This window comes from Ranitomeya imitator, chromosome 4, assembly GCF_032444005.1.
Source record: "Ranitomeya imitator isolate aRanImi1 chromosome 4, aRanImi1.pri, whole genome shotgun sequence".
NCBI classification, from domain to species: Eukaryota; Metazoa; Chordata; class Amphibia; order Anura; family Dendrobatidae; genus Ranitomeya; species Ranitomeya imitator.
Window position 1 is genome coordinate 410,517,316 of NC_091285.1, and position 25,689 is coordinate 410,543,004.

At 44.8% G+C, this 25,689-nt stretch overlaps 1 protein-coding gene across 3 annotated transcripts in view; it reads right to left on the reverse strand.

Moving 5' to 3' along the window:
• The window catches only part of KLHDC10 (kelch domain containing 10), a 178,321-nt gene that overhangs the window by 141,972 nt on the left and 10,660 nt on the right, over nt 1–25,689 (reverse strand). The window contains exon 1 of one of the 3 annotated variants that reach the window (XM_069765392.1): nt 7,948–8,026. The exons of 1 other annotated variant lie outside the window; for it this stretch is intronic. In XM_069765392.1, coding sequence (XP_069621493.1) covers nt 7,948–8,014 — 67 coding nt within the window. In that variant the 5' untranslated portion in view covers nt 8,015–8,026. Of the gene's footprint in view, nt 1–7,947; nt 8,027–25,689 lie in introns of those variants that run through there. One more of the 3 variants, XM_069765390.1, reaches the window with a different exon arrangement.

The following is a 25,689-nucleotide window of genomic DNA, read 5'->3' on the forward strand; positions in this document are numbered from 1 at the left end:
CTGCCCTCAGTCATTGGCTTTCCCACTCTGGCGGAGAAAATTGCGCGGGAGCCCACGCCAGTTTTTTTCAGCGATTTAACCCTTTACTTTAACAGTTAGAGCCCCCAAATTTTGCACACATACAATACTAACATTAGTAGTGAGGAATATGCAAGAAAAAAAAGGGATATGAAAAGGTTTACTGTATGTAAACCATGTCTCATAACCTGTCGGATTTGGGAAGGAGATAGCAAAAGCTGGCAATTGAATTACCGGCCTTTTTGCCATCTAGTGATATCTAGTGAGATATATATATATATATATATTTATTTGTCTAAGGGTCACTTCCGTCTTTCTGTCTGTCCTTCTGTCTTTCTGTCATGCATATTCATTGGTCGTGGCCTCTGTCTGTCATGGAAATCCAAGTCGCTGATTGGTCGCGGCAAAACAGCCACGACCAATCAGCGATGGGCAGTCTGGAAGAAAATGGCCACTCCTTACTCCCCACAGTCAGTGCCCGACACCCGCATACTCCCCTCCAGTCACCGCTCACACAGGATTAATGCCGGCGGTAACGGACCGCGTTATGCCGCGGGTAACGGACTCCGTAACCGCTGCTATTAACCCTGCGTGTCCCCAACTTTTTACTATTGATGCTGCCTATGCGGCATCAATAGTAAAAAAATGTAATGTAAAAAATTTAAAAAAAAAACCTGCTATTCTCACCCTCCGTAGTCCGCCAAGCCGCTCGCGCCTGCCGTCATCTTCCGTTCCCGGCGATGCATTGTGAAATTATCCAGACCGCTAAGTCATCTGGGTAATTTTGCAATGCATCATGGGAACGGAAGATCACCGGAGCTTCGGTGGATCCTAGGGGGTGAGTAACTTTTTTATTTTAATTTTTTTTTTTTTTTTTAACAGGGATATGGTGCCCACACTGCTGTATACTACGTGGGCAGTGTTATATACTACGTGGCTGCTATATACTGCGTGGGCTGTGCTATATATTACGTGGCTGCTATATACTGCGTGGGCTGTGTTATATACTGCGTGGCCTGTATTAACGCATCGGGTATTCTACAATATGTATAGCAGCCACATAGTATATAGCACAAGCCACGTAGTATTTATCTGCTATATACTGCATGGCTCCTATATACTACGTGACCTGTGCTATATACTATGTGGCTGCTATATACATACATAAATATCTCTGTACTATGTGTAGACATTAATATTATCTATTCTAACCTGTCAGTGTGATTTTACTGTACACCGCGCTGAATTGCCAGCTTTTCTCTAGAACACCGCTACGCATTTCTCGCAAGTCACACTGATGGTCCGTGTGTAATCCGTATTTTTCTCGCCCCCATAGACTTTCATTGGTGGATTTTTTTTTGCGCAATACGCTGATAAACGCAGCATGCTGCGATTTTCTACGCCCGTAAAATACAGCTGAGAAATATACGGCAGATAGGAGCTGCCCCAGAGAAAATCATTGGTCCGTGAGCAATGCATAGTTTTTGCACCTCTCATACGTCCGTATAACTCAGTGTGACGCCAGCCTTACTCTTTTACACCTACTCTATTACATTGCAGATTTGTCACAATTCTTTTTCTCACCATCACTTGTATATAAATAATAATAATATTCACATGTTGCATTTTTGCTGCCTTTTTATGCAAACTTAAAGCTGTGTTTTACAGTAAACCCAAACTCTGCGTTGGCAGAAATCTCATGCACACATATTAGCTTTTTTTTTCTATGACCGATTTGGAAAACTACAGTAGGTCACGTCTTTCAGTCTATTTGCAGTATAGGAAACAATGGGTAAGTGCAAAAAACGCAGGTATCAGGTTTTGCCGTGTTTTGGTGCAAACATTTTAGTACCTTAAGTTACATTTTTCTATCCCCCAAAAAACGGTTTAGCAACATGCAAAAGAGAAAACAAACCATCAGAAAAAAAGCACCAAAAACGCAACGTGTGAACACAGCCTTACTTCACACAACACCGACTATTGCACCCAAAACTTCACCTAAGGCTATGTGCACACGTAGGAAATGTGGTGCAGAATTTTCTGCACCAAATCTGCATCTGCAGATTTGATGCAGTTTCTGTGCAGTTTCTGCGCAGTTTCTGCGCAGTACAATGTAAATCAATGTGAAAAGAAAAAAGCTGTGCACATGGTGCAGAAAAATCTGCTGCAGAAACGCTGCAGAATTGCACAAAAGAAGCGACGTGCACTTCTTTGAAATCTGCAGCGTTTCTGCGCAGATTTTTCTGCACCATGTGCACAGCTTTTTTTTTTCACATTGATTTACATTGTACTGTAAATCACAGTGCAGTTCTGCAGCGTTTCTGCAGCAGAAAAATCTGCTGCAGTTCTGCACCAATTCTGCACTAAATCTGCATCGTGTGCACATACCCTTAGGGTATGTTCACACGTTCAGGATTTCCATCCTTTTTTTTCAGGACAGTTTTTTTAAAAAACTGCAGCTCTTGGCAGAAAACGCAGGTCCTTTTTTTGTCCTTTTTTGATGCGTTTTTGATGCGTTTTTTGATGCGTTTTTTGATGCGTTTTTTTATCCTTTTTTTACTGTGTGTTTCCTAGGAAGCTTTTTAGGGCTAAAATGGCTGAAAATACCCTAACCCTACCCCTAACCCTACCCCTACCCCTACCCCTAACCCTACCCCTACCCCTAACCTTAGTGAAAAAAAAAAAAAAAAAATTCTTAATTTTTTTATTGTCCCTACCAATGGGGGTGACAAAGTGGGGGGGGTGTCATTTACTATTTTTTTATTTTGATCACTGAGATATAACCTATCTCAGTGATCAAAATGCACTTTGGAGCGAATCTGCCGGCCGGCAGATTCGGCGGGCGCACTGCGCATGCGCCCGCCATTTTGCAAGATGGCGGCGCCCAGGGAGAAGACGGCCGGACGGACACCGGGACGCCGGGTAAGTATAAGGGGGGGAGATTAGGGCACAGGGGGGGCATCGGAGCACTGGGGGGGGGCATCGGAGCACGGGGGGGCGGGATCGGAGCACGGGGGGGCAGCCACACTCCGCCCACGCACTTCCGCCCGCTCCCCCGCACTTCCTGCTGCAGCGGTTCTGCACATCAAATCGCAGTAAAACCCGCAGATATATTTTTGATCTGCGGGTTTTACTGCGATTTTGACCTCACAATGGAGGTCTATGGGTGCAGAACCGCTGCGGTTCAGGAAAAAGAATTGACATGCTCCTTTTTTACCGCGGCTATTCAGCGCGGCTTTTTACACTAAATTCCGGATCATGTGCACAGCAGTGACTGTTTTCCATAGGGTTACATTGTTATGTACCCTGCATGGAAAACAGCTGCGGAACCGCAGCGGCAATAACCGCTGCGGTTCCGCAGTAAAAAACGCACTGTGTGAACATGGCCTAATATATTTTAGTTGTAGCACCATGACGTATTGTTAGTAAAAAGGATAATCTTTTTACAAGATTTTTCCCCACCATATGGGGGATGTATTGATATCTTTATAAACAAATTCCATATGGAGAAAATATTTTAGGAGGTTTAGCATAAATAGCACAGCTTATTTTACAACAGTTCTTAACTCAACACATACAAAAACTGTACCAAACAATGGTGAATTTAACCTTAAAGAGAAAAAGGTTTCCCATCCTGCATCTCTAAATAACAGCGTTAAATGTAACCTGCACTGCCTGTTGTATACCTTGAGAACAAGAACCCCAAGCACAACTCATCTTCCACTCCATAGACCTTGTTCTCTGCACCCTTTCCTGGTGATCTCAGCTCTGCGCCATCTGTCTGCTCTCAAAATCCTATTCACATAAATACCACCAATAGCCCAGTAAACAGTGGGACATCTGGAACATCTCACAAGTGAAGCAGTAGTGGTTTAGCACCTCTCATATGACAAAAACAAGGATCAGAAGGCAAATATAGAAAAGGTTCCCTCCATCTATTACACTGGAGGCCCAATCAAGGCCTCAGACATCTGTGTCACGTACGTGTTCAATCCATGATTTTCACGACTAGACCATGTAACATTAAAGTGTATGGGGATGTACATATGTTTGTTTAAGGACTATGTGCCTGATTCATCAAAGCTTTTAAAGCCAAAATATGGTAGTGTCAGCAAGTCATTTTTGACCAGCTCTGACAAAGTAAGCGGAGTTGTGGCGGAACGGGAACGTGGAGACCACTACTACACCACAAATCTTACTCCAGCAGGGACTGGAGTAAGATATAGGCAAGGTGCACATCACTTTACACCACACACCCTCATGAACGCCGGCGTGAAGATCACAATAATTGACGAATCCGGGCCTGTGTGTCCTTACAAAAATCACCAAGACATCTGTTTTCTATTGCGAATACATGAACATAGACAGCACAAGGGTGGCATCAGTGTACAATCTGTGTTCTGTACGCGAGTACCATTGCAAAGCTTTATAATTTATCCATCCGTGGAAATTATTAACGGTAAAAAATGACATTGACCAAACACTAATGAAACTCCAATTTAAAACACCGATGACACGAGTACCAATTTTTTGCATATGTGAACAAACAAGGACGTCTGTATAAGGCCTAAGTGTATGTGCCCACGATGTGATACAGAGGACAGTTGGCAGCGCAGATTATCACATTTCTGCGAACAGCAGCGAAAATGTAAAATGTTGCCCCTAACTGCAGTGCAATGAAGACATGCAGTGGAATACACGCAATTTCTCCTTTTATTTTGGCTTGGGGGTTGTTGTGGGTTTAATTTACAGTGATCATTGTATGATAAAAGTGCCCTGTCCTGATTCTCCAGGTCAGGAAAATAACAGCAATAACAAACTTATATTTATTTACATTTTTTTTTTACGGTCGAGAGAAAAAAAAAATCAGAAGTTTAAAAATAAATAAATGTATGTGGCACCATTTTTTAAACCACGTCATTTTTCTGTTGATTGAGATGTTATGGCTTGTTTTTTGCAGGGTGAGCTGATATTTTTATTGGGTTCATATATACGCAATGCTTTGGTTGCGGTTTTTTTTTTGTCGGGGGAAGGGGGGGGGGGTTTAAGTGTTTGGAAGAACATCCCTTCCCACCCTGAAAAACTGGGGGAGGAATTGATTGTTTTTCAGTTTATGGCGCTTACAGTGTGAGTTAATTTTATATTTTGACATACCAGACGTTTAAAAATGTTTCAGTACCAAATAGGTTTTTTAACAGGGTAGAAAGGGGATGATTTGAGCTTTATTTGTACTGCGACCTCTGCGTACTGACTGAGGTAGAGTGTAGAGTGCTATAACCATTGACAAATCATCACTTCTGTGGCACTTTGCAGATAATAAAGTAATAAAGCCTCATTCAGACGTTCATGCAACACGGACATCTGAATGAGGCCTTACAGCGACTTAGAAGAGCTCACTTAGGGTATGTTTCCACGTTCAGGAAACGCTGCGTTTTGGACGCTGGGTTGAGCTGCAGCGTCAAAAACGCAGCGACCAGATGTTACAGGATAGTGGAGGGGATTTCATGAAATCCCGTCTCCACTATGCATTAATAGACGCTTGTGGCAGACCCGCGGAAACGCACATGCGGCGCGTCTTAAGAACGCAGCATGTCCTTACATTGCAGAAAAAAACGCAAGGACAACGCAGGTGACCTGCCAGTGACCTCAGGTGCAGATTTGGTCAGGATTTTACCTGCATAAAATCGTGACCAAATCCTGGTGCAATCCTGAACGTGGACACATACCCTATGTGTTCAGAGAACAGCAACGTGATAATTACACTGCGACAGTGAGAACATGTCAACTGCCTGATATTGTACTACTAATGGCTTGCTACCGATCTGTTCTTACCACTGAAAAAAAGTCACCAACGCTCTAAATCGCGGAGATCACTGCTGCAGAGGTAACTTCTTCCAACGGTGAGGACAGGTTGGTAGTCTGGCATTTGTAGTAATATTTCAGGCTGCTGATGTGTTCTCACTACTGCTGCCCTGGTGTCGACATAGTTTGTCGCCACCACATCAGTGACAGGAGGAAATATTAGCTCCCCACACAGCGCTGGATACAATAAGATGGGGTATGAGCAGTTCACAGCTAAGTCCAAGTGTACACCGACAGATGGCATATGACTGCCGTATTTAAGGTGTGTAAATATGCTGTGCCACTTACACACCAACAAAAAAATGGCAGTCCCCAGTGGACGAAAATAAATGTTAATATAGTAAAACTTTTGTTTTAAGAAAAAAAAAAGCTTATATATTAATAAAAAAGTGACACTCTAGGGTTATTAGAAAAGTTGACCACAAACAATTCCAGTAATGTAAAATAAAGCCAGATCACAATCATCCTCTCCTGCTCTGGTCTCTGTGATTTGGCTGCAGGGGTGAAGGGAGGTCAACAGCTCACCACAGCCCATCTCTGGGCTCACCAGTTCTGCCTATGTAGAGCCCGAGCTCAGCGATTGACTGCAGCAGTGATGCGAGTTGTCGACGTCACATCTGCAGCTAAAGCAGAATGCATGGCAGCAGGGGAGGATGAGTACTTTTGTTTTACATTACTGGAAACATTTGAGGTCCAATTTTCTAAAAGTGAAAAAACCCTTTTACGCAAAGGTTATATGTTAAGCTGCTGTTCTCTCACTAAGCAAAGCTTTATTAGTCGGAATGTGTCCACATAGTCTGACGCCGATTGTACAGATGCAGTGTGCACTTGCTGGATCTGTGTCTCACATAGTCACAATAAAATGTTACAGATTACAAAAAAAAACAACTATATCTCAGTAATAGAGCAAAAGGAAGCACTGAACACTGAGGAGGAACAGCCATAACTATGTAAAAACGAGTTTTCCAAATAGGATTCGTTAGGCTGCAACCGAGTCACAGACAGAAAAAAAATAAAAAGATAGCTAAATATTTAAAATTAAAGCCATTTGCAAAGTAAGTTAAAAAATAATTAAAATGTTAAAATATAAGTGATAATAGCCTTAAACCAGAGACGGCCTGTTAACAAATGAGCTTCAGCATGGGCAGCACGGTGGCGCAGCGGATAGCACTTCAGCCTTGCAGCGCTGGGGTCCTGGGTTTGTATGTTCTCCCCGTGTTTGCGGGGGTTTCTTCCGGGTTCTCCGCTTTCCTCCCACATTCCAAAGATAGGGATTCTAGATTGTGAACCCCATCGGGGACAGTGATCATGATGTGCACACAAAAAAAAACTAAAGCGCTGCGGAATATGTTAGCGCTATAAAAAAAATAAAGATTATTATTATTTCCTGCGCTTTTGGCTTTTGGGATAAAGCTCCCCTCCCCACCGTCCACAGCACAGAGCGCCTCTGGCTTTAGAGCGCTTGGTCCAACCACATAGTCTAGTCACTCAAAGGGGCTGTGCTTTTTACCTCCAGATCTGACATTAGGCGTGTGCCGGGATAAGCATCCAATATGGCCAGATACTGGGAATCAGCCTCAGCAATGGTCCTGCCTGGCATGCAGCGGCGCTCTCCAGGCACAGCGCCAGTTCACACATGCTGCACAGCCCCTTTAACTTGAATGGGGCCATAAAGTAATAGTGCTGATCTAACAGTAGACCCAGCGCAAAGCAATGATCACCTAACTATGATAAAGCTGTGCCCAAAGAAAAGCCTCCTGCCACCAAGCATGGCTGCCATCCCTGGTCACCAGATCTCAGGGTTTCTATTTATGTAACTTGGTACAGTACAAGATTTGGTTGCTAGGTGCACTAGGGATGGTTGCTATGGGCAACGTCTCTTCAGACCGATTTTAGGTCGTGTGCAGGTATGGCCATAAGTCCCCAGTGGCAGACACCACCACAGTAACAGTGCCACTGCCTATAGGTCGTATGACCAGACCTGTGAGAGCAGCAGCAGCCTACCTATGCCACCCTGCCCCGAGCAGCCATGTCTCCTCACCACTCTCGGGGCTCTGCCAGCCTCACCTGCTGCTCTGTCGCTCAGCTTCACGAACCGAACCAGCGGTTCCCCTCCACCGGCTTCTGCCGCCATGATGAGCCGTGCACCACTAAACCTCCCCCTCCCGGAAACACGCGCCGTGCACAAAGTGACCGCTTATCAGCTGCTGCACACGGGGAACTGTTATCGCTGCTACACCCGCCCCGGTGACACTGACGACAGTGCTGTACCTGTGTGGGAAAAGTCACGGGGACAAACAGCTCCACGGTGGTGTATAATATAGGAGGAAGGTGTTTCACTGATGGCAGCCATGGACTATAGTGACCAATGTCTGTCCTCTCTGCTTTATGCCAGACCTGACAGGAAATGGCCCTCGGGCAATATTAGGGCACTGTTCACACTGGGCCATGATAAAGGCGCTCCCCTCATGTCAAGGTTGCAGGACAATGTATGTTATTGTTGTAGGGTCGGAAACACACATGCCCTTCGCTCTGTGCTATTTCAGGGTTTGTTTTTTTACCGGATAGTACATGGACACCGTTTAAGACCACATTCACACATAGAGTATGTGGTCAGTAGTTTACCATAGTATCTGTAAGCCAAAACCTGGAGGGGGGAGAAATTCAGAAGTGGTGACGTGTTTCTATTAAACTTTTCCTCTGATTGTTCCTCACCTGATTTTGGCTTACAAATACTGAGGTAAAATACTGACCATGTGAACATGGCCTAACTTCCGGCTGCACACGTCACACCAGTGGTCTGCAAAGAAAAGGCATGTCCGAGTTTATTAATATAATACTTGCACCACTGTATTCCACAGCACATTACAGACATTATCATCACTGTCCCCATTGGGGCCCATAATCTAGGTTCCCTATCAGTATGTCTTTGGAGTGTGAGAGGAAACCAGAGGGAACTCACACAAACACAAGGAGAGATGTTGTCCTTGGTGGGAGCTGAACCCTGGACCCCAGCGCTGCAAAGCAAACATGCTCTTAGGCCGGGGTCACACTACAGAGGAATACGGACAAGGGAGAGGCGCAAAAACTACGCATTGCACACGGACCAATATTTCTCTATGGGGCAGCTCCCATCAGCCGTATATTTCTCGGCCGTATTTTACGGGCTGAAGAAAATCACAGCATGCTGCGTTTGTCAGCGTATTGCGCAAAAAATCCGCCAATGAATGTCTATGGGGGCAAGAAAAATACGGATAACACATGGACCATGCTTGTAACTTGCGAAAAATACGCACCCGTGTTCTATAGAAAAGCCGGCAATTCAGTGCGGTGTACAGTAAAATCACACTGACAGGTTAGAATAGAATAGCTAAAATAAATGTCTACACATAGAATGGGTATATATATCATTGACACAAACGCGCACACACATATATATATATAGTAATGTTAGAAGTGTCTGTGTGCAAAATTTGGGGGCTCTAGATGTTAAAATAAAGGGTTAAATCACGGAAAACACTGGCGTGGGCTCCCGCGCAATTTTCTCCGCCAGAGTGGTAAAGCCAGTGACTGAGGGCAGATATTAATAGCCTAGAGGGGGACCATGGTTATAGGACCCCCCTGGCTAAAAACATCTGCCCCCAGCCACCCGAGAAAAAGGCACATCTGTAAGATGCGCCTATTCTGGCACTTGGCCTCTCTCTTCCCACTCCCCTGTAGCGGTGGGATATGGGGTAATAAAGGGTTAATGTCACCTTGCTATTGTAAGGTGACATTAAGCCAGGTTAATAATGGAGAGGCGTCAATAAGACACCTATCCATTATTAATCCTATAGTAATAAAAGGTTAATAAAACACATTATGAAAAAAATATTTTTACCCCTTTCTGACCTCGGACGGGATAGTACGTCCGAGGTCAGATCCCCTGCTTTGATGCAGGGCTCCGCGGTGAGCCCGCATCAAAGCCAGGACATGTCAGCTGTTTTGAACAGCTGACGTGCCCGTAATAGGCGCGGGCAGAATCGCGATCTGCCCGCACCTATTAACTAGTTAAATGCCGCTGTCAAACGCAGACAGCGGCATTTAACTACCACTTCCGGCCGGGCGGCCGGAAATGATCGCATCGCCGACCCCCATCACATGATCGGAGGTCGGCGATGCTTCAGAATAGTAACCATAGAGGTCCTTGAGACCTCTATGGTTACTGATCCCTGGCAGCTGTGAGCGCGACCTTGTGGTCGGCGCTCACAGCACACTTGATTTTCAGCTACATAGCAGCGATCAGCAGATCGCTGATATGTAGCAGAGCCGATCGTGCTATGCCAGCTTCTAGCCTCCCATGGAGGCTATTGAAGCATGGCAAAAGTTAAAAAAAATGTGAAAAAAATGTGAAAAAAATAGAAAAAAATATAAAAGTTTAAATCACCCCCCTTTCGCCCCAATCAAAATAAATGAATAAAAAAAAATCAAATCTACACATATTTGGTATCGCCGCGCTCAGAATCGCCCGATCTATCAATTAAAAAAAAGCATTAACCTGATTACTAAACGGCGTAGCGAGAAAAAAATGCGAAACGCCAGAATTGCGTTTTTTTGGTCGCCGCGACATTGCATTAAAATGCAATAACGGGTGATCAAAAGAACGTATCTGCACCAAAATGCTATCATTAAAAACATCATCTCGGCACGCAAAAAATAAGCCCTCAACCGACCCCAGATCATGAAAAATGGAGACGCTACAAGTATCGGAAAATGGCGCAATTTTTTTTTTTTTTTAGCAAAGTTTTGAATTTTTTTTCACCACTTAGGTAAAAAATAACCTAGTCATGTTAGGTGTCTATGAACTCATACTGACCTGGAGAATCATAATGTCAGGTCAGTTTTAGCATTTAGTGAACCTAGCAAAAAAGCCGAACAAAAAACAAGTGTTGGATTGCACTTTTTTTGCAATTTCACCGCACTTGGATTTTTTTCCCCGTTTTTTAGTACATGACATGCTAAAACCAATGATGTCGTTCAAAAGTACAACTCGTCCCGCAAAAAATAAGCCCTCACATGGCCAAATTGACAGAAAGATAAAAAAGTTATGGCTCTGGGAAGGAGGGGAGTGAAAAACGAACACGGAAAAACAAAAAATCCCAAGGTCATGAAGGGGTTAATGAAATAAAGACACAGGGTGTTGTAATAGTTTATTAAACGCTCAATCCAATTGAAGACCCTTGTCACCTGAAACAAAGTTAAAATAAAAAAAAACAATATCCCATACCTTCCGTCGTTCAGTCATGTCCCACACAGTAAATCCATTAGAAGGGGTTAAATAATTTTACAAGCAGGAGCCTGCTAATGCAGCCGCCCCTGCCTGTAAAATCTGGTGAATGAATGGAAAGCAGGGGAACGTAGCTTCCTAGACTTGCGGTGCTGCGCCCCCTGCTGGCATAACCTCAGATGAACTCTAGCGTGGGAATTTTTCTGAATATTTTCTCACGCTCGAGTTCAGAAAGAAGAGAGACTACAAACGTAAGTGTTAACAGCCCCTACCCGATCTTTCTTCACCCCCCCTTCCCCGTCTTTTTTAACCCCCTCCATCCCTCTTTGCGCCGCCTCTGTGCGCACGTTTAGCAGCCGCCGAGCCTTGATTGGTGATGCAGTTCACCGATCAACACTCGTGTTCGCTTTTTTTCATCAGCCCCCTTTGCCCAATTCCGTATACCCATCCCGCAACCGCCAAACTTTGATAAGTGACAGGAAAAAAAAATCCAGCTTCCAAAAATATCAAGATTTATTGAGGATAAAATCCAAAGTCCAATGACATGGTTCACAGGAGAATGAGTAGCAGCAGGCTACGCGTTTCGAACAATGAGTTCTTTTTCAAAGCAAAAGAAAAAGAACTCATTGTTCGAAACTCGTAGCCTGCTGCTACTCATTCTCCTGTGAACCATGTCATTGGACTTTGGATTTTATCCTCAATAAATCTTGATATTTTTGGAAGCTGGATTTTTTTTTTCCTGTTTGCCTTATCGTTCCACGTGATGACTGCACGGTATCCGGGCTTCCCCACAACAAATGCCTAATAGGTGAGTTGGTTTTTCACTATTTTTTCTTTGATAAGTGACGCACTTCACTTATCAGAGCTTGTGCCTGCCGTTTTCCTTTTTGTTTTTCACCACACCTGTGCGCACACCCAGCAGCTGCCAAACTTTGATAAGTGATACAGTTCACTTATCAAAGCTCTCGTGCCTGCCGTTTTCTTTTTTTTTTCACATCTCCGTGCGCTCACCCAGCCGCCGCATCTAACCCGTGCCTTCCTTTTCGTTTTCTTTTTTTTCACATCTCTGTGCGCTCACCCAGCCCCCGTGTCTAACCCGTGCCTTCCTTTCCTTTTTTTTTTTTCCCATCTCCGTGCACTCACCCAGCCGCCGTGTCTAACCCGTGCCTTCCTTTTTTCTTTTTTTTTCACATCTCCGTGCGCTCACCCAGCCGCCGCGTCTAACCCGTGCCTTCCTTTTCTTTTTTTCACATCTCCGTGCGCTCACCCAGCCGCCGCGTCTAACCCGTGCCTTCCTTTTCTTTTTCTTTTTTTTCACATCTCCTTGCGATCAGCCAGCTGCCGCGTCTAACCCGTGCCTTCCTTTTCTTTTTTTTTTCACATCTCCGTGCGCTCACCCAGCTGCCACGTCTAACCCGTGCCTTCCTTTTTCTTTTTTTTCACATCTCCTTGCGCTCAGCCAGCTGCCGCGTCTAACCCGTGCCTTCCTTTTCTTTTTTTTTCACATCTCCGTGCGCTCACCCAGCCGCCCCGTCTAACCCGTGCCTTCCTTTTCTTTTTTTTTTTTCACATCTCCTTGCGCTCACCCAGCCGCCGCGTCTAACCCGTGCCTTCCTTTTCTTTCTTTTTTTCACATCTCCTTGCGCTCACCCAGCCGCCGCGTCTAACCTGTGCCTTCCTTTTCTTTTTTTTTTTTTTTCACATCTCCGTGCGCACACTCAGCAGCCGCTGAACCTTGATAAGTGACGTGGTTCACTTATCAGAGCTCTCGTGCCTGCCGTTTTTTTTTTCACATCCCTGTTCGCACACCCAGCAGCGGCCGAACTTTGATAAGTGATGCGGTTCACTTATCAGAGCTCTCGTGCCTGCCGTTTTTTTCCACATCCCCGTTCACAGACCCAGCAGCGGCCGAACTTTGATAAGTGACGCGGTTCACTTATCAGAGCTCTCATGCCTGACGTTTTTTTTTCACATCCCCGTTCGCACACCCAGCAGCGGCCGAATTTTGATAAGTGACGCGGTTCACTTATCAGAGCTCTCGTGCCTGACGTTTTTTTTTTCACATCCCCGTTCGCACACCCAGCAGCGGCCGAACTTTGGTAAGTGACGCGGTTCACTTATCAGAGCTAGGGCCTGCTGTTTTAGACATTTCCTTCACAGGTATTTTTTTTCCTTTAGCTTTTTCTTTTCAGAGTAGTTTGCACCAAGCACTATCCCCCCCACACTTACACATAGTTACCAATAAAGTACACCCAAGCACCACACTTACAAAAAAAATGTCCCGCTCGTCCCAAACAGCGCTATTCAGCGGAGGAGGCATATTCTTTCCTTGCCTCCGACACTGATAGCAAGGGAGAGGATCCCACTTTTCTGTATTTTTCAGATTCTTCCTCATCCTCTTCCCACTCCTCATCTTCCTCCTCCAGCCCTGTGGAACTGCCACGCAGACGCCACAGGACAGAAGATGAGGCAAGGCCCATCATTGATGAAGATGATGAAGCGCCCACCATTGCTGAAGACGAACCAGCGCACCCCACTGCGGACCCCATATGGACCTCGCCACCCGAAAATTACGAGCCACTGATTCCTGATTTTGTGGCAGAATCAGGAATCAAGTTTGACACCACCGGCCTCACAGAACTAGACTTTTTCAAAGTCTTTTTCTCTGAGGCTTTCGTTAACCTCATGGTGGAGCAAACTAACTTGTATGCTCGGCAATTTTTGGACTAAAACTCGGGTTGATTATATTCTAACTGGTCTCCTGTAGACACAGTTGAAATGCAGTTTATGGGCCTGGTCCTCCATATGGGGATCCTGAAGAAGCCTGAACTTCGGCAATATTGGAGTGTTGATATTTTATATAACACTCCAGTGTTCCGAATGGTCATGACCCGGACGCGTTTTGAGGCCATCCATAAGTTCCTGCATTACAACGATAATACACGGTGTCCCGCACGAGATGACCCCAACTTTGACCGTCTGTTCAAAGTTCGGCCGGTCATCGAGCACTTCAACAAAAAGTTTGCTGAAGTGTACGTGCCCAAAAGAGACATCTACGTGGATGAGTCCTTAATTATTTTTAAGGGGTGGCTCAAATTCCGTCAATACCTGCCCAGCAAAAGGGCCAGGTACGCAATCAAACTCTACAAGCTGTGTGAGAGTACCTCAGGGTACACCCACAGCTTTAGAGTTTACGAAGGGATGGACACCAGGAATGAACTGCCTGAGTGTCCTTCTATCCTGGGAGTGAGTAGGAAAATTATGTGGGATTTGGTGCACCTACTGCTGGATAAAGGTTATCACCTCTATATCGATAACTTTTACACCAGCATCCCACTCTACAAATCTCTCTCTGCGCGAGGTACCGCAGCCTGCGGTACTGTCCGCAAAAATCAGAGAGGCCTCCCGAAGATGCTACTTGGGCAGACTCTCAGAAAAGGTGAGAGCAAAGTCCAATGTAGCGACCACCTGCTGGTGGTCAAGTACAAGGACAAAAGGGATGTCCTTCTATTGACCACCATACACGGTGATAGCAGCACCCTCAGCACTGTAAGGGGTACCTCTACCCAAATCTCAGCAAACCGACCTGTGTACTGGGGTACAATAAAAACATGGGGGGCATTGATCTCTCTGATCAACTCCTCCAACCGTACAGTGCTTTGAAAAAGGCCAGGGTGTGGTACAAAAAGCTGCCCGTGCACATTGTACAAATGGCAATGCTCAACGCTTTCCTGCTGTCACGATGTGCACACAACACCGATACGTCATACCTTCATTTCCAGGAGGTAGTGGCAGGGCCGGCTCCAGGTTTTTGAGGGCCCCGGGCGAAAGAGTCTCAGTGGGCCCCCCCCCCTTTAACACATACCACGATTCATGATCGCATATAACACAGCCCACGTAGTAGCATATAACACAGCCACGTAGCATATAACTCAGCCACGTAGCATATAACATAGCCACGTAGCATATAACACAGCCACGTAGTATAAAGCACAGCCCACGTAGCATATAACAGCCCATATAGTATATAGCACAGCCACATATTATATAACACAGCCCACGTAGTATATAGACTAGCCATGTAGTATATAGCACAGCCCACGTAGCATATAAAAGCCCACGTAGTATATAGCACGGCCCATGTAGTATATAGAACAGCCATGTAGTAAATAACACAGCCCACAAAGCATATAACAGCCCACGTAGTATATAACACGGCCCACGTAGTATAACACAGCCATGTAGTATATAGAACAGCCATGTAGTATATAGCACAGACATGTAGTATACAGCACAGCCCACATAGCATATAACAGCCCATGTAGTATATAGCACAGCACACATAGTATATAACAGCCCATATAATATATAGCACAGCCCAGGTAGTATATAACACACCCATGTAGTATATAGCACAGACATGTAGTATGTAGTATACAGCACAGCCCCCCTCCCCCCAAGAATGGCCCCATAGTCCAGTACTCACTGTTAGTTACAAAAAAAAAAAAACACTCCTCACCTCTCAACGCTCCCGCGCCGCGCTACTCCCTCCCTGCTCTGGTCTTGGTGGCAGCCGCTGCACTGCCTGACACACAGCGAGTGCGCAATGACACCCGCAGCGGCAGACGCCGCTAAAGTTCAAAGCGGCGGCGGGGGAGTTGGCGCTGACGCCGGCCCTGGGTAGTGGTTAAGGCCCTGAGAGCCTCCATTTACCTATGTTGGCTTGGACATTTTTGGCCCATGGGCAGTCGCTGCACATCGGACCAGAGGCGGACATGCAGAAAGTAAACGTTGGGCAGTGTTGTTCATGTGCATGAGTGTACGAGCAATACACATAGAAGTGATAGAGTCCATGGATTCCTCCAGTTTCATCAATGCTCTAAGACGATTCTTCTCCATCAGAGGACCAATAAAACAATTAAGACCTGATTGTGGAACAAACTTTGTAGGTGCCTGTCGAGAACTACAACTGAATTCAACACCAGTCCAGAACTTCTTCACAATCAATGGCTGTTCCTGGGTCTTCAATCCTCCTCATGCTTCCCATATGGGCGGATCATGGGAAAGAATGATAGGCATTACTCGTCGGATACTGGAATCTATGCTCATGGACTCAAATCTTTCAAGACTCACTCACGAGACCTTGACCACTTTCTTAGCAGAAGTCTCTGCTATAGTAAACTCAAGACCTCTTGTACCCATATCTATGGATCCAGAATCTCCTACTATTCTCACTCGGTAACTCTCCTCACCCAGAAACTTGGAACTGTTCCTAACCCGCCTGAAGACTCTGTGTCCAGTAACAAATATCAGAAACCGTGGAAATACGTGCAACATCTGGCTAATTGTTTCTGGAATAGATGGAAGAGGCAGTACCTGACACTTCTCCATAAATGAAGGAAATGGCAACAAGTAAAGCCAAATTTACAAGTAGGAGATATTATCCTCATGAAAGACCAGAAGGAGGAAAGAAACGCATGGCCTATGGGACATATCTAAAACCTTTCCAAGTGACGATGGCAAGGTACGCAAGGTAGAAGTGACAGTTACTAAGCAAGGTGACCCCAAATCTTTCATTAGGCCTATATCAGAGATTATCTTACTCATACAGGTTGAGGATTGATTATCCATCCAATCAGTAGCAACTCTTTCAAGGAACTTGAACCTTTGGATTACAAATGGGTTGGAGACAGTTTGGCTTAGCGCGGCTACAGCAATCCAAAGATGGGTTATCCTTTGGATTACTTCAGGAACTCGTTATAGACATTCGTCTATCTTGTTATACAATATGTTATTGTTGCATTGCATGCGTTGTTTTTATCTTAGGTAACATTCACATTTGCGTTGTTAGGCGCAGCGTCGGCGACACAACCAACAACGCATGTACACAACGCAGCGTTTTGCGACGCATGCGTTGTCATAAGATCATACAGAGCAGGAATTTTGGCGCAGGGAAAACGCTACAAGTAGCGTCCTCTGCGCCCTGTCTGTGCGTCAATATGACGCATGCGTCGTAAAACCCTTTACAACGCATACCGGCGCATGTCCATGCGCCCCCCATGTTAAAGATAGGGGCGCATGATGCATGCGTCGACGACGCTGCGCCCAACAGCGCAAATGTGAATGTAGCCTTACAGGTTGAGGCATCCCTCCATGCACTTCTGGTAAACACTCTCAATTCGAGACTGTTGGGTGTTGTGAATTCTGTGGTCAAGCTCCCTCCTGTGGTCATGAGTGGTACTTTGGCTGGTTCTGTCTTTGAGCTTCCGCTGGTGGATGTGAGTGGGGCTGCGGCTTCTGAGTTTCCTTCCTCAGGTGACGAGGTTAAGTCGTTAGGTGCTGCTCTATTTAACTCCACCTAGTTCTTTGTTCCTGGCCTCCAGTCAATGTTCCAGTATTGGTCTGGCTCTCTCCTGGATCGTTCTTGTGGCCTGTCTGCCCTGCATAAGCTAAGTTCTGCTTGTGTTACTTTTTGTTTGCTATATTTTCTGTCCAGCTTGCTATATTGGTTTTTCTTGCTTGCTGGAAGCTCTGAGACGCAGAGGGAGCACCTCCGTACCGTTAGTCTGTGCGGAGGGCCTTTTTGCCCCCTCTGCGTGGTTGTTTGTAGGTTTTTGTGCTGACCGCAAAGCTATCTTTCCTATCCTCGGTCTATTCAGTAAGTCGGGCCTCACTTTGCTAAAATCTATTTCATCTCTGTGTTTGTATTTTCATCTTAACTCACAGTCATTATATGTGGGGGGCTGCCTTTTCCTTTGGGGAATTTCTCTGAGGCAAGGTAGGCTTATTTTTCTATCTTCAGGGCTAGTTAGTTTCTCAGGCTGTGCCGAGTTGCATAGGGAGCGTTAGGCGCAATCCACGGCTACCTCTAGTGTGGTATGATAGGATTATGGATTGCGGTCAGCAGAGTTCCCACGTCTCAGAGCTCGTCCTATGTTAGTAACTATCAGGTCACTTTGTGTGCTCTTAACCACTAGGTCCATTGTGGTTCTAAATCATAACAGTACTGGAGGCCCAAAGTACTAATGCTTCTCAATAGAGGGAAAAGAGAAGTTCTGAGACCATTTTTTTTTCTTTGCACTGTGTTTTGTCTTTCTTTTCCCCTTTACATCAGGGTGGTTCAGAACACAGGTGTAGACATGGACATTCAAGGTCTGTCCTCTTTGATGGATAATCTCGCTATAAGTGTTCAGAACATTCAAGATTTAGTGGTTCAGAATCCTATGTTAGAACCTAAAATTCCTATTCCTGAGTTATTTTCTGGAGATAGAGCTAAGTTTCTGAATTTCAAAAATAGTTGTAAACTATTTCTGGCTTTGAAACCCCGCTCCTCTGGTGACCCAGTTCAACAAGTAAAGATCATTATTTCTTTATTACGTGGCGACCCTCAAGACTGGGCATTTTCCCTTGCGCCAGGAGATCCTGCATTATGTGATATTGATGCGTTTTTTCTGGCACTCGGGTTGCTTTATGATGAACCTATTTCAGTGGATCAGGCAGAGAAAATCTTGCTGGCTCTGTGTCAGGGTCAGGATGAGGTAGAGATATATTGTCAGAAATTTAGGAAGTGGTCTGTGCTCACTCAATGGAATGAATGTGCTCTGGCAGCAATTTTCAGAAAGGGTCTCTCTGAAGCCCTTAAGGTTGTCATGGTGGGATTTCCTATGCCTGCTGGTCTGAATGAGTCTATGTCTTTGGCCATTCAGATCGATCGATGCTTACGTGAGCGTAAAACTGTGCACCATTTGGCGGTATTATCTGAGCATAAACCTGAGCCTATGCAATGCAATAGGACTTTGACCAGAGCTGAACGGCAAGAACACAGACGACGGAATGGGCTGTGTTTTTACTGTGGTGATTCCACTCATGCTATCTCCGATTGTCCTAAGCGCACTAAGCGGTTCGCTAGGTCTGCCACCATTGGTACGGTACAGTCGAAATTTCTTTTGTCCGTTACTTTGATCTGCTCTTTGTCATCCTATTCTGTCATGGCATTTGTGGATTCAGGCGCTGCCCTGAATTTGATGGACTTGGAGTATGCTAGGCGCTGTGGGTTTTTCTTGGAGCCCTTGCAGTATCCTATTCCATTGAGAGGAATTGATGCTACGCCTTTGGCCAAGAATAAGCCTCAGTATTGGACCCAGCTGACCATGTGCATGGCTCCTGCGCATCAGGAGGATATTCGCTTTTTGGTGTTGCATAATCTGCATGATGTGGTCGTGTTGGGGTTACCATGGCTACAAGTCCATAACCCAGTATTGGATTGGAAATCAATGTCTGTGTCCAGCTGGGGTTGTCAGGGGGTACATGGTGATGTTCCATTTCTGTCTATTTCATCATCCACCCCTTCTGAGGTCCCAGAGTTCTTGTTGGATTACCGGGATGTATTTGATGAGCCCAAGTCCAGTGCCCTACCTCCGCATAGGGATTGTGATTGTGCTATCGATTTGATTCCTGGTAGTAAGTTTCCTAAAGGTCGACTGTTTAATTTGTCTGTGCCTGAGCACGCCGCTATGCGGAGTTACGTAAAGGAATCCTTGGAGAAGGGTCATATTCGCCCGTCGTCGTCGCCATTGGGAGCAGGGTTCTTTTTTGTGGCCAAGAAGGATGGTTCGCTGAGACCTTGTATTGATTACCGCCTTCTAAATAAAATCACGGTCAAATTTCAGTACCCCTTGCCGCTGCTGTCTGATTTGTTTGCTCGGATTAAGGGGGCTAGTTGGTTCACCAAGATAGATCTTCGTGGTGCGTATAATCTTGTGCGCATTAAACATTGCGATGAATGGAAAACAGCATTTAATACGCCCGAGGGCCATTTTGAGTACCTGGTTATGCCATTCGGGCTTTCTAATGCTCCATCAGTGTTTCAGTCCTTTATGCATGACATCTTCCGAGAGTACCTGGATAAATTCCTGATTGTATACTTGGATGATATTTTGGTCTTCTCGGATGATTGGGAGTCTCACGTGAAGCAGGTCAGAATGGTGTTCCAGGTCCTGCGTGCGAATTCTTGTTTGTGAAGGTCAAAGTGTCTCTTTGGTGTTCAGAAGGTTTCATTTTTGGGTTTCATTTTTTCCCCTTCTACTATCGAGATGGACCCTGTTAAAGTTCAGGCCATTTATGATTGGACTCAGCCGACATCTCTGAAGAGTCTGCAAAAGTTCCTGGGCTTTGCTAATTTTTATCGTCGCTTCATCAATAATTTTTCTAGCATTGCTAAACCGTTGACTGATTTAACCAAGAAGGGTGCTGATGTGGTCAATTGGTCTTCTGCTGCTGTGGAAGCTTTTCAAGAGTTGAAGCGTCGTTTTTCTTCTGCCCCTGTGTTGTGTCAACCAGATGTTTCGCTCCCGTTCCAGGTCGAGATTGATGCTTCTGAGATTGGAGCAGGGGCTGTTTTGTCGCATAGAAGTTCTGATGGCTCGGTGATGAAACCATCCGCCTTCTTTTCCAGGAAGTTTTCGCCTGCTGAGCGTAATTATGATGTTGGCAATCGAGAGTTGTTGGCCATGAAGTGGGCATTCGAGGAGTGGCGTCATTGGCTTGAAGGAGCTAAGCATCGCGTGGTAGTCTTGACTGGTCACAAGAACTTGACTTATCTCGAGTCTGCCAAACGGTTGAATCCTAGACAGGCTCGTTGGTCGCTGTTTTTCTCCCGTTTTGACTTTGTGGTTTCGTACCTTCCGGGCTCTAAAAATGTGAAGGCGGATGCCCTGTCTAGGAGTTTTGTGCCCGACTCTCCGGGTTTGTCTGAGCCGGCGGGTATTCTCAAAGAGGGGGTAATTTTGTCTGCCATCTCCCCTGATTTGCGGCGGGTGCTGCAAAAATTTCAGGCTAATAGACCTGACCGTTGCCCAGCGGAGAAACTGTTTGTCCCTGATAAATTGACGAGTAGAGTTATCTCTGAGGTTCATTGTTCGGTGTTGGCTGGTCATCCTGGAATCTTTGGTACCAGAGATTTGGTGGCCAGATCCTTTTGGTGGCCGTCTCTGTCGCGGGATGTGCGTTCGTTTGTGCAGTCCTGTGGGATTTGTGCTCGGGCTAAGCCCTGCTGTTCTCGTGCCAGTGGGTTGCTTTTGCCCTTGCCAGTCCCGAAGAGGCCCTGGACACATATCTCTATGGACTTTATTTCGGATCTCCCCTTCTCTCAAAAAATGTCGGTCATTTGGGTTGTTTGTGATCGCTTCTCGAAGATGGTCCATTTGGTACCCTTGTCTAAATTGCCTTCCTCCTCTGATTTGGTACCATTGTTCTTCCAGCATGTGGTTCGTTTACATGGCATTCCGGAGAACATCGTTTCTGACAGAGGTTCCCAGTTTGTTTCGAGGTTTTGGCGAGCCTTTTGTGTTAGGATGGGCATTGATTTGTCTTTTTCCTCGGCTTTCCATCCTCAGACAAATGGCCAGACTGAACGAACCAATCAGACCTTGGAAACATATCTGAGATGTTTTGTTTCTGCCGATCAGGATGATTGGGTGTCTTTTTTGCCTTTGGCTGAGTTCGCCCTTAATAATCGGGCCAGCTCGGCTACTTTGGTTTCGCCGTTTTTCTGCAATTCTGGTTTCCATCCTCGTTTCTCTTCAGGGCAGGTTGAGTCTTCTGACTGTCCTGGTGTGGATACTGTGGTGGATAGGTTGCAGCAGATTTGGACTCATGTGGTGGACAATTTGACATTGTCTCAGGAGAAGGCTCAACGTTTCGCTAACCACAGGCGCTGTGTGGGTCCCCGACTTCGTGTTGGGGATTTGGTTTGGTTGTCATCTCGTTATATTCCTATGAAAGTTTCCTCTCCTAAGTTTAAGCCTCGTTTCATTGGTCCGTATAGGATTTCTGAGGTTCTTAATCCTGTGTCTTTTCGTTTGACCCTTCCAGCTTCTTTTTCCATCCATAACGTATTCCATAGGTCATTGTTGCGGAGATACGTGGCACCTGTGGTTCCATCCGTTGAACCTCCTGCCCCGGTTTTGGTTGAGGGGGAGTTGGAGTATATAGTGGAGAAGATTTTGGAATCTCGTATTTCGAGACGGAAATTGCAGTACCTGGTTAAGTGGAAGGGTTATGTTCAGGAAGATAATTCCTTGGTCTTTGCCTCTGATGTTCATGCTGCCGATCTGGTTCTTGCCTTTCATTTGGCTCATCCTGGTCGGCCTGGGGGCTCTGGTGAGGGTTCGGTGACCCCTCCTCAAGGGGGGGTACTGTTGTGAATTCTGTGGTCAAGCTCCCTCCTGTGGTCATGAGTGGTACTTCGGCTCGTTCTGTCTTTGAGCTTCCGCTGGTGGATGTGAGTGGGGCTGCGGCTTCTGCGTTTCCTTCCTCAGGTGACGAGGTTAAGTCGTTAGGTGCTGCTCTATTTAACTCCACCTAGTTCTTTGTTCCTGGCCTCCAGTCAATGTGCCAGTATTGGTCTGGCTCTCTCCTGGATCGTTCTTGTGGCCTGTCTGCCCTGCATAAGCTAAGTTCTGCTTGTGTTACTTTTTGTTTGCTATATTTTCTGTCCAGCTTGCTATATTTGTTTTTCTTGCTTGCTGGAAGCTCTGAGACGCAGAGGGAGCACCTCCGTACCGTTAGTCGGTGCGGAGGGCCTTTTTGCTGACCGCAAAGCTATCTTTCCTATCCTCGGTCTATTCAGTAAGTCGGGCCTCACTTTGCTAAAATCTATTTCATCTCTGTGTTTGTATTTTCATCTTAACTCACAGTCATTATATGTGGGGGGCTGCCTTTTCCTTTGGGGAATTTCTCTGAGGCAAGGTAGGCTTATTTTTCTATCTTCAGGGCTAGTTAGTTTCTCAGGCTGTGCCGAGTTGCATAGGGAGCGTTAGGCGCAATCCACGGCTACCTCTAGTGTGGTATGATAGGATTAGGGATTGCGGTCAGCAGAGTTCCCACGTCTCAGAGCTCGTCCTATGTTAGTAACTATCAGGTCACTTTGTGTGCTCTTAACCACTAGGTCCATTGTGGTTCTGAATCACCTGTTCATAACAGTTGGTATAGTGAAATCCAAGGATTTCAGATGGGGAGTGTGCTGTTCCGTTTATTCTGATAGACTTTCAGCCATACATGGACATTTATGTAATGGTAATATACTTAGTTCTATCATCTATTTTATTTGTTATGCTTTGCTGTATTACACTGTAATATTTTGTTATGGTACTTTCCCATTATACCTCTCTGTCTATAGCTCCTCCTATCTTTTTCCTTCTCTTCCTGTTTTGTACTCTGTGCCATCTTAGAACACACATGTGCTGCAGAGCTGGAGAAAGGATTCTCTTGTTACCTCTAACCTGGAGCTTCTATTGTCTCTAATCTGGTGCTTCTATAACAGCTCTAACCTACAGTCCTCACTCCTACCTTATCTTCATTCCTTCATCTTCCCTGACATCTCATCTCATCTCCTCAAGGTACTGTAAATATAGTCTGTTGAAATCATCACTGCATCATCCTTCCGGACCACCACGCGCAGCTGATAAGGACTAGGAGCACAGGTTGGCGAGTAACGCCATCCGCCATTGTTTATACAGAGATTCGTGATCACATCCCTCAGACACATCTCATCCACTTATATCGGTGGCAGAATAGCTCCATTCAAAATAAAACAATAAAAATAAAATCAACATACACATATTTGGTATCGCCGTGTTCAGAATCACCTGATCCATCAATATAAAAAAGGATAAACCTGATTGCTAAACGGCATAAAAAGAAAAAAAAGTCAAAATGACAGAATTACGGGGTTTTTTGTCGCCGCGACATTGCACTAAAATGCAATAATAACGGGCGATCAAAAGATCGTATCTGCACCAAAATTGTATAATTAAAAACGTCAGCTCGGCACGCAAAAAATAAGCCCTCACCCGACCTGAGATCACCAAAAATGAAGTCGCTACGGGTATCGGAAAATGGCGCAAATTTTTTTTTTTTTTTTTTTTAACAAAGTTAAAAGTTTGGAATTTTTTTTCACCACTTAGATAAAAAAAGAACCTAGACATGTTTGGTGTCTATGAACTTGTAATGACCTGGAGAATCATAATGGCAGATCAGTTTTAGAATTTAATGAACCTAATAAAAAAGCCTATAAAAAAAACAAGTGTGGGATTGCACTTTTTTTCAATTTCACCGCACTTGGATTTTTTTCCCCGTTTTCCAGTACATGGAAAAGCTAATGGTGTTGTTCAAAAATACAAATTGTCCCGCAAAAAACAAGCCCTCACGGTCGTTCAGACAAAAAAATAAAAATGTATTGCTCTGGGAAGGAGGGGAGTGAAAAACGAAAATGCAAAACCAAAAATGCCTCTGGTCGTTAAGGAGTTAATATTTGTTCTGGATGTGTGGGGTTACTTTGTCACTTCCTTTTTATATTTTCGTGCATTTTAGATTTTGTATATATTTAATAAACATACATTCATTAATAGCCTATTATGCTTTCTTTGGTTTCTCCGCTTGCAGAACAGTCAGGCCGGCCTCACACTAGCGAGTTTTACGGACGTAAGAGCGCAGAAACTACGTCCATAAAACTCGCATAACATACGGCACAATTATTCTCTATGCCCCTGCTCCTATCTGCCGTATTTTACTGATCAGTATTATACGGCTTTCTACGGCCGTAGAAAATCGCAGCATGCTGCGTTTGTCACCGTATTGCGCAAATAAAACGTCAATGAAAGTCTATGGAAGCCCCAAAAATACGGATTACACACGGACCAGCAGTGTGACTTGCGAGGAATACGCAGCGCTGTTAGAGAGAAAAGCCGGTAATTCAGTGCGGTGTACAGTAAAATCACACTGACAGCTTACATTAGAATAGGTAGAATAAATGTGTACACATAGAATAGGTATATATATATATATATATATGTCAGTGAGACACATATATGTATATATATTAACCCCTTCACCCCGAAGCCTGTTTTCACCTAAGTGACAGGGCCAATTTTTACAATTCTGACCACTGTCATTTTATGAGGTAATAACTCTGAAACGCTTCAACGGATCCTGGCGATTCTGACATTGTTTTCTCGTGACATATTGTACTTCATGATAGTGGTAAAATTTATTTGATATTACCTTCGTTTCTTTGTGAAAAAAACGGCAATTTGGCGAAAATTTTGAAAATTTTGCAATTTTCAAACTTTGAATTTTTGTACCCTTGCATTAGAGACTCATATCGCACAAATTAGTTAATAAATAACATTTCCCACATGTCTACTTTACATCAGCAACATTTTGGAACCAATTTTTTTTTCCTTAGGGAGTTATAAGGGTTAAAAGTTAAACAGCAATTTCTCATTTTTTCAACAACTTTTATAAAACCATTTTTTGTAGGGACCACATCATATTTGAAGTCACTTTGAGAGGCTTATAGGATTTAAAATACCCAAAAGTGACACCATTCTAAAAACTATACCCCCCGAGGTACTCAAAACCACATTCAAGAAGTTTATTAACCCTTCAGGTGCTTCACAGGAATTAACGGAATGTGGAAGGAAAAAAATAACATTTAACTTTTTTTTCCACATAATGATGTTTTAGCAACATTTTTTTTATTT